This window comes from Glandiceps talaboti, chromosome 20, assembly GCF_964340395.1.
Source record: "Glandiceps talaboti chromosome 20, keGlaTala1.1, whole genome shotgun sequence".
NCBI lineage: Eukaryota > Metazoa > Hemichordata > Enteropneusta > Spengelidae > Glandiceps > Glandiceps talaboti.
The window spans coordinates 15,017,887-15,033,605 of NC_135568.1; the positions used below are offsets into that span (position 1 = coordinate 15,017,887).

At 36.4% G+C, this 15,719-nt stretch overlaps 1 protein-coding gene across 1 annotated transcript; it reads right to left on the bottom strand.

Moving 5' to 3' along the window:
• Positions 1-1,281: 1,281 nt before the first annotated feature.
• LOC144450594 (cytochrome P450 20A1-like) lies at positions 1,282-14,695 on the bottom strand. Its single transcript, XM_078141238.1, has 11 exons — positions 14,473-14,695; positions 13,469-13,654; positions 12,062-12,207; positions 11,325-11,492; positions 10,405-10,468; positions 9,747-9,923; positions 8,830-8,953; positions 5,048-5,129; positions 3,031-3,120; positions 2,354-2,418; positions 1,282-1,534 (listed from the first exon to the last, which is right to left on the bottom strand). The coding sequence occupies exons 1-11, from the start codon at positions 14,693-14,695 to the stop codon at positions 1,282-1,284; spliced, it is 1,578 nt and encodes a 525-aa protein (XP_077997364.1).
• Between the last annotated feature and the right edge of the window lie 1,024 nt (positions 14,696-15,719).

Consider the following 15,719-nt stretch of genomic DNA (forward strand, 5'->3'; position numbering starts at 1 on the left):
ACAGAACATTAGGATTTCTACGCCTTGACATAAAACCCGCACCCAAAGACATCAAAATAAGGTCATATTTTATATTTGCCCGTCCTATCGTAGAATATGGAGTTTGTACCTGGGACCTTCATACAACTACTATATGACAAACATGACATTCAAATGACTGAATGATGGGCTATCCGCTTTGTTCTTCAAAGCTACACCAAAACAGACACTAGTGTTAAGGCTAAGGGAGCTTCAATGGGAACCCTTAAAAAACAGGCGAATTTCAAAGTGCTTCAGGCTAACCATGGCATATAAAGCACTAAATGGCAAAGTTGAATACTAACAGAACATTACTTGTTTTATGATTGATTAAACTTGTTCTATTCCCAAAACCCATGGTGTCAACTCCGAAAACGGTCAGTCTAAAAGCTAATGTATTTGCGTACTGTGGTATTTATATGCAAACATAACGCCACCACGTGCTTATACGTCTGGATTTTTAAACCATTTTGTTTATATTATTGAATAATTGATATGAAGGACAAGAAACTGAATAGAGGGATGTTGTGTTAGTTAACCGGGCAATCAGCACTGCTTTGTCGAAAACGGGATACAGGATACAGGATACAGGATACAACAAAAATTGCCATTTTGACGAATAATAGCAAGCATTTTGATCAAAATTTCACAAATTTGTGTAGAGAGTTTTCGACATGTTTATTTATGATGACAACTGTAAAAAAAAAAGTTTTAGATCAAAATTGCCTTCTATAATGTGAAAAATATGATATAATAATATGCAAGGTGTTAAATTTCATTATAATGTAAACAAACTATACTTTAATGTGTTCGATGTTACGATGAATATTAAAGGGAAAACACTGAAAATTTGAAGTCAGTATCTTTATTCTTAACAAAGTTACAATATTTATACAATAAAAAATTGGATGAAAAAAAAGCCTATACAACAAGCAACCTTAAAGAACTATCCAGTAGAAAGAAAGAAAGAAAGAAAGAAAGAAAGACAAGTAAGTCGTGCTCGACCATTCAGTATATATTAAATCATTTTCTGAAACTTTTTGAGCATCTACTCTACTACTACCAAGGTGGTATTTCAAGTTAATTATGAACAGCTACATCGAAATCTCATGAAATTTGACGATCATTTAAAATAAAAGAGGAGGGGCGCTAGTGCATAGTACCTGGACCGCGGTACTACCGTCCTTCAGCGGCTTAATTTCTTTGTTAACCGTCTGTCTCCATGACTCCATTATGAATCATTATAGTACTCAGATATGAACACTAATTTCTGTTACTAACAGTGAGCCATACTTCATCACTTGGCAGAGTTACAAAACCATACTTGCGTTGTATATTTTGTCCCTCTACCAAATGAAATTTAAATTTTCTTAGTACAGCCACCAAGAAAACAGTTGCCTCGGCATACGCTATACGATATCCAGGACAAACTCTTTTCCCAGCAAATCCGAAAGGTGAGAAGGCTAAGGGATGACGTTTGGACGCCTCTTTAGACGAAAACCTGTCTGGGTCAAATCTACAATTAAAATATAAAAAAAAAAGTTATCTCTTAGACATATTCTACAACATTCCATCCATTAAAGGAGCATGACACTCAAGGGAATAAAGATATGTTCATACATTTCAGGTGCTGGAGAGTCATTTCATGATTTCACATCACATAATTGTAGTTCAGTTGCCATGAAACACTAAATTGAAAATCTCTTTCATCTCTATTTTCCTTTCAGTGGAACACCATAGAGTCAGTGCAGACACTTATATGGTATTTGAAATATTTTTTCTTCTTTCAGCCAAGGAAAATACGACTGACCTAAGGGCCCTTTGTCACTACAAGTCGCTAGACGACTAGTGACAACCATTAGGTCACGAGTATTTTCCTTCTGAATGAAGAAAAGTATTGGAGAAAAACATAATTATCAGTAATCTCAAACAGAAATAAGGGAAAGTAAAGGCAATTTTGAACGTTTTGACTCATATTTTGAACACAGCAGAACCAGTGACGTAGACACACGTCGTTGACGTGATGTAAAACAACCAGAATATATATTCCATATTTTTGTTGCACTTGCTACGTGCATGGTATAAGTGCTTTGAATATACTTTGAACATGGGTTTCAATGTGTGCATATTAAAGATATTTGGCATTACTAAAATATGTACTAAAATATGAATTAATCGTACAATGTATAAGTCAGTATTTTATAAAGTAAATGAGTGTATTGTATATCATAGCCATGCGAAGTGGTGCAGGAAATATTTTGCAATAGATTACAGTTAATGTAGTCATGTCGATGTGTATAAATTGTCAAACGAACAAACAAATTCAATATTTTACCTGTCAGGATTTGGCCAAATTTTCTGATCTTGACTAACCACTCCAAGGGCATGGACAACTGCAGTCTGTGTAGTCATGGTAATTTGTCACAAAAAGGAAAACAAAAATTTGAAACATACATAATAGATTCACAGATGCATACTTACATGTGTGTGCGTCCACACAAGCATACATACATACATACATACATACATGCATGCATGCATGCATGCATACATACATACATACATACATACATACATACATACATACATACATAAAGATTAACGAGCTAAACATGAAATGCAATGATTGTCCTGCAAGGAAGAATGTTGAACTGTGCCAGGGAGACATTATGCTATGCCCAAAGTGCGAAAATCGGAGATTTGGGAATATCCGGACAACAACTGAAAAGTCAGGTACAGCAAAGACGACGGCAGCCACACCCACTGTGCTACCAGGTGCATCATTAAGCAGCGCCTCTACTTCAAGGGACGAAAACGCAGGTATGGATCAAATGGCCATGGTATTGGAAGGTATCACGGAAATTAAGAATGAAGTTAGACAACTTAGAGAAACCCAAAACGAACTTGTAAAATCGGTAGATTTTATAAGTTATCAGTTCGAAACAATGAAAAAAGATATGCAGGCATTGCAAAAATCCAATGACACCTTGCAGCAAGACAATAGACTGTTACGCAACCGAGTGTCCGTGCTGGAAACAGAACTACACACAATGGATCAATACAACCGTAGAATAAATCTCGAAATTGCAGGTATTCCTGAACCTAATGAAGGCAAAGAGGATACAGATACAACTGTCCACAATGTCTTGCGTAAAATAGATCCGTCAATTACCTCAAGTGATATCGACGTAACTCATCGTATAGGGGTTAAACAAAATTATGAAAATGGAGCTGATACCACACGTAACAGAAGTTCTCGGCCTATTATTGTCAAATTTACAACCAGGAAAAAGCGAAACCACATCTATGAAAACCGAAGAAAACTTCACGGACTTTCGACTAGAGATGTCGGATACCAACAGCGGAATAACATTTTCATCAACGAAAACTTATGCAAGTCACAACGTCAACTCTTACACAAGATAAATGAGGCGAGGAAGAACGCAAAGTTTAAATATCTATGGACTATAAACGGTAACATCTATGTAAGAAAATCTCAAACAGAGCGATCAGTTTGTATCTCAAACGAAGATGAAATTAAGAAAATTAAGTAAAACTTTGGAATGCCGCATGAGTAATCCGACCAGGAATCACTGTACCGTTTGTAGTATTTTGATGTCATTTGTTACTTTATGTATTCTGATTATCTTCCTATTGTAAACATTTATTTTTCCAGTCAAGAGTCATTTTTCGTAACATGAATATACAAAGTACGAATACTTTTAATTGTTGTAACGCTATCACACCGTCTGACTTCAATGAGAGGTACAATTCCGTTGTTGATCATTCGTTTGCAGTTTCACATGTAAATGCTCGGTCACTGAACAGAAATTACGAAGACTTTCGTGTGATGTATGAGGATATTCTAAAAAATCGATTTAAAATTATAGGCGTGTCTGAGACATGGAGAATTAATGACCCTAGTCTTTTTTCTTTAGAGTCTTATGTTCTTGAAGTTAATTGTCGTGAGGTCGGAAGGGGTGGTGGTGTTGCCGCTTACATTCACTCCTCTATTAATTATAAGAAATTGCCCTTCACTTTAGCCAATTCTGAGTCACTTTGGTTTGAGATTTGTGACAAAAAGCACAAATTTGTTGTAGGCATTCTGTACAGGAAACCCAATACTGTTTTTTCGGATTTTGAAAATAGTCTTCTGGATGTACTTAATTGTATAAAGTTAGATAAAAAACATTGTATTCTCCTTGGCGATTTTAATATTGATATCTTACGTCAGGATAGTAATGTTGAAAGATTCACCACAGCAATGAATTGTCTACACTTAACACAGCTAATATCAGTTCCTACAAGGGTTACTGAAATCTCACATACTGTTATCGATCATATTTATACAAATATTAGTAATTGCTCTATATATTCAGGTACGATTGCTGGTGATATATCTGACCATTTACCCATTTTTGCGATCTTTAAGGATTTGTGTTTACATAGTACATCCATGACAGAAAAAATCACTTGTAGAAATTACAAAATGTTTGTTGAGGCAGACTTTGTAAATGATCTCTCTGAGCAACCATGGAACGAGGTCTACTCACGCACAGATGTCGATGACGCTTATGACACTTTCTTTACAATTTTCAGTGATTGTTGTAACAAACATGCTCCTATTATTGAAAGGTCCATTAAGAGCATCAGCAAATGCAAACCATGGATCACCAAATCAATCAAAAAGTCGATTAACAAAAAACATAAATTATTTGCTAAAATGATTAATTCAAATTATGAAATTGAGTCAGTAGATAAATATAAACGATATAGGAATGTACTGACCACAGTTCTAAGGGTTGCTAAGAGAGAATATTATGCTTCTTTGTTTCTGGAAAATCAAAATAATTCTACCAAGACATGGGAACTTATCAATAACTTAATCAATAAGAAGAAATCTAAACAGGGTACATGTTTACCAGATCAATTGACTGTCATAGCATCTGATGAAGAGATAATGACATGTAACACTCCCCAAGAGATCGTAAACGGGTTCAATAGTTTTTTTACAAACGTAGGGCCCAACCTGGCAAGTAAAATCCAGACACCCTCTAAATCTTATTTGGAATTCCTTCCTCAGATCTCTGAGAATTCCTTTTTCTTGGAACCTACAACAGAATTTGAAGTTGCCAACTTGTTGAGAACCCTAGATACCAAAAAGGCCTCAGGCTATGATAATTTACCATCAAAACTTATTGTAATAGCTGCTAATCAAATAGCAAAACCGTTATCTTACATTTATAACCTATCTTTTTTACAATGTAAGTTTCCCAGTGCATTAAAAGTAGCAAGGGTAGTACCTATTTATAAGAAAGGTTCAAAAACTTCACCTGGGAACTACCGCCCAATTTCAGTTTTGCCTGTTCTTAGCAAAATAATTGAAAAGATTGTGAATACTAGACTTATGGGTTTTCTCAACAAGTTTCATCTACTTTATAAACATCAATATGGTTTTCGTGGGAAACATAGTTCAAAGCTGTCACTCATTAATCTGGTCAGTAATTTACTTCATCAAATTGATGATGGCAATGCTACTATTGGTATATTTATCGACTTTACAAAAGCTTTTGATACGATAAACCATAACATTTTACTCTCTAAGCTTCAACAATATGGGATACGGGGAAACCCTTTGAGGTGGTTTTCAGATTACATACACAATCGAACTCAGTTTGTTTTTGCTGATGAAGTAAACTCTGAAAAAATGTCAATCACTTGTGGGGTACCCCAGGGTTCAACACTTGGCCCAACATTGTTCTTAATCTATATTAACGATCTCCCGAATTCTTCCAGCTACTTTGATTTTCGTTTATTTGCAGATGATTCCAACTTATTTCACAGATTTCCAGACAAGATAAGCACTATAAATCTCTCTCTTGTGAACCATCACTTCAAGAAAGTTTTACATTGGTGTGATGCAAATAAGTTGACCATTAACACAGGGAAGACAAACTACATAATATTTCATAGCAAACGTAAAATGGTTACCAAACATGGTGCACTTATAGTCAATGATCAACTTCTAAATGAGGTCGACAAAGCTTCTTTTGTCGGCATTATCATTGACAGACATTTATTATGGAAAGATCACATTGAATATGTAACGAATTGTGTTAGGAAGAAATCGGGAATGTTATTTAAATTGAGAAATGTTGTTCCCCAACATATTTTACTGTTACTTTACAAAGCCTTTCTCCAGCCCAATATAATGTATGGTTTAGAAGTTTGGGGCAGTACATATTCGTCGTATCTACAGCCAATTATGTATATCCAGAAAATGTGTGTGCGATGTATGACTTACTCTGGGTTCAGAGACTCGTCTTCTCCTTTATTTAAAAAGCTGGGTCTTCTTAATATTTATAAACTTCATAAACTTGGTATAGGAAATTTTATTTTTGATTTGTATAACAAGAACCTTCCTCATGATTTAAGCGATTATTTCCAGGAGATCGATCATAGCCGAGACACAAGATTTAAACTTAGGCGAAATTTGGCAATTCCGAAAATACGCACAGCTGCCGGTCAATTTTCCATCAGGTTTTCAGGCACAAAATTGTGGAACAGTTTGCCAACAGAAATGAAATGTCTCACATCAAAACATCTGTTCAGGAAAGCTTTTAAAGAGTATCTACTTGACGAAATTTAAACTAGTGAATATAATACATATTCTTGCATTGTTAGCTCGTTTTTGAAATTTTCTCCCATTATATTTTTTCTTCTAGTTCTGTGTAGCCCTTATTGTTATTGATGCATATGAACTCTGAGGTGGAGCCAAACTTGATTAGCGAAAAGCTATTTTTTTGACTCCAAATTGCCAATCTGTTTATTTATTTCCTGTCATTTTGTAATTGTAACTTACTTTAAAAAATTGGCAATAAAATGAATGAATGAACATACATACATAGAAATGCATATGGAACTTATAAATCAGTCCGTATAAATGTAAAATCCGACGTTTCGAATAAATATTCTTTTTTAAAGGAAAAATTGGCGAGATACAGAAATGGTAGGTTAAAACCTGAACATATCTGAATTACATACATACATACATACATACATACATACATACATACATACATACATACATACATATATACATACATAGACAGACAGACAGACAGACAGACACACACACACACACACACACACACACATCCTTATATATTATACTGAATTGAGGTAGGTATCATGGTATATCATGCTCTCTTTATCATGATAACTGGTGTTACAAAATGTAGACAATTCACCGTGTGGCATTGTTGGATTACAGCTTGGGGCTATCAGTCAAATTGATAGCTTTGAAATAACATTAGTTGCTTATTCAAGATATTCTTCGTTTCCACCAGTATGTTCTAGGACCCGATGTATCACCAGGTATGGGACTCGTACGAATATCGCCCGACGGAATTTCAACCATCGAGTATTTTGCATTGTAACTGTCATGAAACATAATGTGGCCACTGAACAACAGGTTACTTACCAACAACTCTCTCTCTGATTTGTACTGTCAGACATGATATCATTGGGGTCAGACATGTCTCAGGATTTTGCATGCACGTTTTTGACATGTAGTAAATCTGAATCCGAAAAAAAATCAGGTTTAACCTGACTTGGACCCGGAGCGAGACCTGTGTTTTGTACCGACTGAGTCTTTGTCTGTCTGTCTGTCATGAAAACTAATAACACGATCAAAAGATGCCACCATCAAATATAAACAAATTTTCACTGTGGTCTGCGACATGTATTTATACCCAGGGTTTAGAATAACATAACATGAAAAAACTGTTACTTTTTATTGGGAATTTAGAATAATTTTGAAAGATACTGGTCACACATAAATGCTAGAAATCTAGACTCTGCAATATGCAACATATAGCTTGATTTTGATTAGGTTGATGTCAAAGGTCACTTTCTTACAGGGATAAGGTTGGATAGACACTTGAATATATATTGCAGTTTTTGAGTTACGCATATATTGTTTTGTTACACCAAATATGATCACCATTTAGAAAAAAGGTTATATGAGCACTAAACGTAATCCTTGTCTATATTTGTCTTCTCCTATATTACCTGTGAGGTTATGATTTAAAAGACAACAAAGTATGACAAAGTGTCTGTAATAGGCAAGAAATGGTTGGAATTTGATAAGGCTGGAGTCAGAATTTACGGCAGGGGGTCGTGGTCGTGGTCGTGGTCAAAACAATTTTCGCTTCCATGCCCCCCCCCCCCCTGAAATGAACCCAAGGATTTTCGTAACCCAACCTCCCCCGGCTCCACATATTTTAATACACCCCCCCCCCCACACACACACACACTCTCTCTCTCTCTCTCTCTCTCTCTCTCTCTCTCTCTCTCTCTCTCTCTCTCTCTCTCTCTCTCTCTCTCTCTCTCTCTCTCTTCAGAGATGTACAGTATGAGACACTACATGACACACTGTAAATTAACAGTGGAAATCAACTTCAGCGTCCATACATAACATGCGGAGAGATTTCTCTACAAATAGATGTGGGCTTTGTGAATAAGGTCTCTCATTGGGCTGTTACCTGTACTATATAGGTTGTATATAACACCCCCCCCCCCATATCACTTAACTAAAACATGTTTCTGATGTCCCGATATACAGTAAGAGGATGATGTCCACCCTTAGCGATTTGCACAAGAGAAACACACTTTTTTATACATACTTTTTACAATATTATTTGTAAAAGTAATATATTAAAATCAGTAATTAATATGGTCTACCTTAATCCAAGGATGGTGTACTGTTCAGTAATTTATGTTTACATATTGTGATGAATGTACACTTACACAAGTTCAGGCAGGATGTCGTTGTTCACTGTGCCATCTTCACCAAGAACATCAGTAATCTCTTTGTACACTTTATCTTGGAATTGAGGATGTTTTGTCAGGTAATAAAACGTCCACACCATCACTGCAATGAAAACACAGCCGTCAGAACGACAAAAAAACATGGTCTTTCAATGTATATGATTAAATATAATTTACTATGCGTATACTGTTGTGGTAAAGAGAGAGACAAATGTGTGCCATCTTGATTCATCAAGGAGTTTGCATTCTGTTCAGTTCCGTTCTAAACATTTGTAGACCGACCCTTATCCTTATCATGTATGTAGAGGGTCGCACTTGGCTTATCCCATTGATGGCACTGGACAACAAATTGCCCAATACTACTGTTATTTGTCAAGTGGGCTGCCATTAGCAGACGACTGTATTGACACCTTTACAGAGCAATGACGTTTTGAAGATGGCGTTTGTTATAAAATGAGTTTTCTGATTAGTCCATAAGATTAAAATACAAAATATACAGGATGTCTTTACACATTTAGAATGGACCTAAACAGAATAAAAAGACCTTCTTACTATAGTTATTCAACAATTTCTTAATTTTACAAACATGGCCGCCATTCCGTTCACAACACAGCAAGATTGAAGCATATAGACAGCAAGACTGTTCAAGAAGTAAGTAGCATGTAAATGCTAACCATGGTATTAACACTTGCGCGCCAGGTTTGAAAAAAAAACATGTCAGAGTTAGGGCTAGACACAAACATAGAGCCACGGATGGACGCACTAACGGACAGAACATCAGATTCCCATAGCCCCCACCTGTGCTCCGACTGTTGGGGACAAAGCATAAGCAAGCAATGTTTATCAGTATTACGGTTTTTGGTTGTTACAGTAAATGCAGTATTTATTTTACTTACTGTAACCTGTTGTATGAAGGCTACCCACAAAGTATGAGACAGCATCACTCAAAAGTCTTTCTTCAGTTGGACAATTCTCTATTAGTACATCAATAAAACTACACTCCTGTGCACCAGGCGGGTTATCGTGTCGATGCTGAACTGCTTGACGCATTAAATCATGCCATTCATTCAGTGCTGTGAAAAAATCATCATGATCATGATCATCACCACCACCACTATCATCATCATCATCATCATCATCATCATCATCACCACCACCACCACCACCACCACCACCACCACCACCACCATCATCATCATCATCATCATCATCATCATCATCATCATCATCATCATCATCATCATCATAAGTGAGTGAGTAAGAGAGTGAGTGAGTGAGTGAGTGAGTGAGTGAGTGAGTGAGTGAGTGAGTGAGTGAGTGAGTGAGTGAGTGAGTGAGTGAGTGAGTGGGTGGGTGGGTGGGTGGGTGGTTGGTTGGGTGAGTGAGTGAGTGGTTGGTTGGTTGGTTGGTTGGTTGGGTCGTTGGGTAAGGATGAATGAGTGAGTGAATGAGGGCGGGAGTGGATGGGTGGATGGATGGCTGAGTAAGTGAGTGAGTGAGTGAGTGAGTAAGTGGCTGAGTGAGTGAGAGGTAAAAAAAAATGGAAAACGTTACCATGAGCAAAGTTCTCGTTCTTAGGTTTGTCTACTGCTATTTGTTGATTCAGTGTCGCAAATGTCTGTTAAGAAAATTAGTTAGCAATTAGCAAGATAATAAAATATGTTTTCTTCATATAGCAATAGCACCAATATCAACACATATACAACTTAATGTTAAAATGAGTAAAGGAAAATAGGGAGATAAAAAGAGTCAATTTGGGTTTACTATTTAAAGAATGTGTTATTTCGTTTTGTTTAACACGTGTGATTCAATCAGGGGGTTGGCACAACCACTGATTTGTTAATACTATGACCTGAAAGAATGAAAGACTTTACAATGCAAACCTGGCATGATGCAATAACGTGTGAAACTGTGAACTTCTTCACCTTTCAAGTCAATATTGCAACTTGAGAACTATTCAAGTTGTGTCTATCCATGTAAATTTAGAATTGGAATATTTATATTTATATTTATTCCTCTCATGATCTGAATATTTAGAGATGAAGACTCCGAAAACGTCCAGAAAACTTGCATTATTGTAACTTCTCTATCTTAGACAATGTTTCATTCACGAGTATCATTTCTCATTCTCGTTATAATGACCTGAGAAGGTAATTGCTCCCAAGATGGTTTTACGGCAACCCTTCATTTGATAAATTTATATCACTGGTAAGCTCACAAAATGTCACAAAGTTAAATGAGCTGGCATGTTTCATTTATCATGCTTTCAAAATAAGAACCTAAGATTCATACAGAGCTTCCATTATCTTTTCTGAACTGTATATTTTGTGTTGTATAAGCTCTTTGGGCCTGTAGCCTTCATTGCAAATAAACTAATATCTAATCTAATATCCCCAATCAAGCGCCATGTCACTTTGATAATAGTTTATGCCTTTCAAATGTTGATATGTGTATTGACAATGTGATAAGCTTACAGTTTCGTAATGGTGTAGAAGGGTCGCGGCCTTTTCGTCATTATCAAAGAAATCACCAAATGCAACGCTACTTGTGGCACGGATCACATAGACTGAAATGTATTCTGATATCCCAATGTGTTCTTCAGGAGGAAGTGACGATATCTTCTTAACCATGCCATCAGCTGCCTAAATCGTTATAAGAATCGAGAATACTAAAATTGATCAAAAAAATACTTATGATGGAAAACACCTCTAAAATAATGCTCAAACAAATGGTAATACTTCTAACTAACAAACATGCTATGAATGAATGAAAAATAGTTTAAAACAAAGACATGGGAATCGTACTATGTTGTCATATTCAGGCATAGCTATCACTTTCAGGTTTATGTAGAAGAAACCCAGTGAGGGAAGGGAGGAGAGGGAGAGGTGGCAATTTCATAACAATTGACAAAAATACAAAAATATACAACGTAGCATTTTAGTCAATAAAAGGTGTGATAAGATTGTAATCATGGCCAACATTATGATGGTACAAGGGAAAAAAGAATGGAGATTATAATTATCACACTCAACCGCGTTAGCGCCCTCAGTCGAGCAAGGGCCTAGTACTTTTCTTTTAGCAAGCTTGTTTTGATAAAGATTCGAGTCAACGCATTGATAATTACCGAAAACAAACACAAGCTTCCTTTTGATACATGTGGCATTGTTAACGGCAAGTATAAATTCAAAGGGTCATATGGAGTACGACTTACCTTTTCAAAAATAGGGTAATAGTTCCTGATAGCTCTGTGACGGAATGGGGGATCATATACTCTACGTCTTTCAAAACCATCCTCGCCATTAGCAAATGAGATACTTTGTGGCCCAACGAGGGGTTTCACGAATTCAAACAGTTCGACTAGAAAGAAAATTAGAATACAAACAAATAATTTTTCCAACAAGTTCTTGGGTCGAAATTAAAACCTTTGAAGTTTCCTTGTAAGATGTGATGAATTGTCTTCAAGCATCCGTATGAAGCCAATTCATTCCGAAATTTATTTTTGTTTTCCTGTCATTACAGCACGATACTCTTTTGAAAGTGTATTTGCATACGTTTTGCTGCCCTACCGTCAGATTGTGTCACACATTCTTGTAATGTAATACTAAATATATACAAATTTACTAAGAAGCAGTGTGTGTCTCGCAGCAGACTACAATATACAGGACTTGCAATTTTCCCTACATTGTCAATTTTTTTGTCAACTATACAGACAAAACACGGGACCATTAAGAAAGTTACTGGATCTTTCTTCAACATGTAACATACAGCAATCTGGGGTTTAGAATCCCCTTGAAATATCTCTTGCACCAGATTTACATATTTGTGTCGTTTTGTGTACCCTAATGAAATTCAAATCCACTTTTTCATGCTCAGCAAGTTTCAAACCAGCTATTTTGCACGAACGTATCTTCTCTTAATATTTTTGTGTGGATGTTTGATTTATCTTCTTCTCTTTATTATTCCAGTGTGTTCATTTCAAGTCGAATTCTTTATGTCATTTGAATATTTGCATATTTTATCCACTTTTAATGTTTTGGCTTCCACTGTTGACAAAGCACACTAACTACGAAATGAGTTGCACATTGCCATTCATAACACAACTAAAGCGTTTTCCTTGCTTGCCACAATCATTAATAGCATCCATAACAAGCGTTTAAGTCTAACAAAGAGTAAACTGATTATAGTGTAATGAGAGTCTCACGATTATGATTATCTAAAGCTCTAACTAAGACATGTACATTTTATGACATTTGTTTACTCTCTAGTCGTTTTATGACTAACTTGTGTTTTATACTGGTAACATTGAGAGACACAATTTACTGAGCTGATAATTAAAACAAATGTAGCAGTATAATTCCACACTCCATGTGAATGTTATTATATACATATGCTTGTGGTAAGCAGGGATAATGATTTAGTTGTGTGTTATTATGGGTTGTAATATCAAAAAAGTGTTTTGCTCAATTTCGACGACATTATGCATTAAGAAATGTCATTATCTATAGATTTATGTTAGGAATTGACCGTTTTTACCAAGATCCGTAAGTCCCGGATTTCTTTGAACCGAATCTTACATCCATACATTCTTGGATGGACAAAAATAATACAAAACACATACGGGGTCTATCCGATAGCTTGATGTGATATTTAAAGGCTTCTGGTGATCCCAAACTGACAAAGTAGTTCTTTCCATACCAGAATGATGCTACTGGACCATACTTGGAATGCAACTTCATCAGGAATTCATGGAAACTTCCTGCTTCATCTATATCTGGAAGATTTCCTTTCCTAGGAACCAGTTTTCCTAGGCAAACCAGTTATTGACATCGTCAATGTATGCACCAACTCATATACAATGGGAAGCATGCATTGATAATCTTTTAAAGAAACTCTACTGCATTTGACATGTGTCTCCCTACCTTTCACTGTCAAGTTGCTATTAAACTCCTTTTGGAATATATTTACCCAGTGTAGTCAATAATTATAAAATTATGACAGAACTAACCCGGGATCTTATAAAGTAGATGCGAGACAGTCAATTGCAAGCAGTCCACACTGAGTCACGATCAAAAAATACCTGTCATGTGAATATTATATATGTGTATGTGGGGGGGGGGGGGTCATCATGTTTTAGAATTAAGTGATAGGGGGTTAGCCTGTTTTTGGTTTTACAGGTAGGGGGGTCAGTAACTTTTTGTCGGCCCGATTTAAGAATCCACCGCCCCCCCCGCCCCCCCCCCCCAGGCTGGAGAAACAGACCGGTCCCTTAGTAACAACACTTGTACAGAAGACGCGTAATGTATACTGTACTGCAAGGTCAACCATGACAGTCTTAATTGTGTACACACGCATGGCATGTTACCGATGTTTACATTATTACTTTTATACAGTAAATCCCAAAGGAGTAAAAAAAGGTCACCCTAAAGAGAAATCAAGTCGATAATTCTAGAGCCACTCTTCTATCAATCGAAAGGTGAAGACTAGTTCAAAACTAAGTTCATAGTTCAGCTGGTCAATCTGCATTTGAATCTTAAATCATGATATGTGCATGTGGACAAGAAAATCCTAAAATAATGATAAGTTTGTGAGACGTAGCAATGTTATGATTATCTCATATCTCACCTTTACAGAGAAGAACGCTGTCTTCAGATAGTAGAGAACGGTGGCAACAAGAAGTGCAACAGTCGCAATCACCACAAACACCGCCATCTTTGAAACTTAGGTCAATGTCATTGTGTACGTCAACATCCGTGTGGGTAGTTCTGACCTTCGTATTGTGATTATTTACCGCCCGCCATATTCTGCGAAGCATAAATTCACCGATCTTTTTCTCAGAATTCGGCATTTTAATGGAATGCCTGTTATTCGCACCTGGTCGCTTACTGATAGCAGGTGACTTTAATATTCATGTTGATGATGGAAATGACAGTGGCACTCGTCAATTCAATGATCTTATTCAATCCCTCAGTCTTACTCAACATGTAGTTGGGAGTACACATCAGAATGGTCATACTTTAGACCTTGTACTGACCCGTTCCTCTGACCCATGGCTAGGAAACTTCATGATAGACAATAAAATGCCATCTGATCACGCTGCAGTTCACTGTCTATGATCACTCGCCCACCTCCAACAAGGATAATCAGGGAACAGCGTAACTTAAAGAACATTAATGTACTGGAACTTCAACACACTCTCGCAAACACACTAAATTCTACAAAGTCGACGTCGATTCAGGAGGTAAATGAGCTGACAGAACTTTACAACTCTATAACGCAGGACTTTAAGATCACTTGAACAAAAGTGGTTGCTTTCTAAACTTGAAACTGATAGACAGATTTTCACCACTGCTCGTGCTGAGTACAACGAAAAACTGGCAATGAAGAGAGAGTCTTTTTATCGAAGTAAAATCGAAAATGCAAGTACTAAGGAACTTTTCAGAGTTGTTGATGACATATCTTGTTCAAAGAAATCTGCATCGGATATTTTCCCAAAAAACCTTGAATTATCTAAATTACCAGTTGCTTTTGCAAATTTTTTTGAACAGAAAATAATAGATATTCGTGCAAGACTCCAAAGTACTAGTTCTTTTAATGTTGAGCCAATTTCGTCTCAGAACTCGCTTTGTGTTCTTGAACCTTTGTGTCTTGATGATGTAATTTCTATTATAAGTAAAATGCCTTCTAAGACGTGTCAGTTAGATCCACTTCCAACACAGCTGGTTAAGGCGTGTGTAAATGAATTGGCCCCAGTGTTGCTTCATATTGTAAATTCATCGTTTTCCTCTGGTGTTTTCCCTACTGACTGCAAAACAGCCATTGTTCGTCCGCTCATTTTGGAAAATCGCAGTTCTAGTACAAAATTCAGTTTT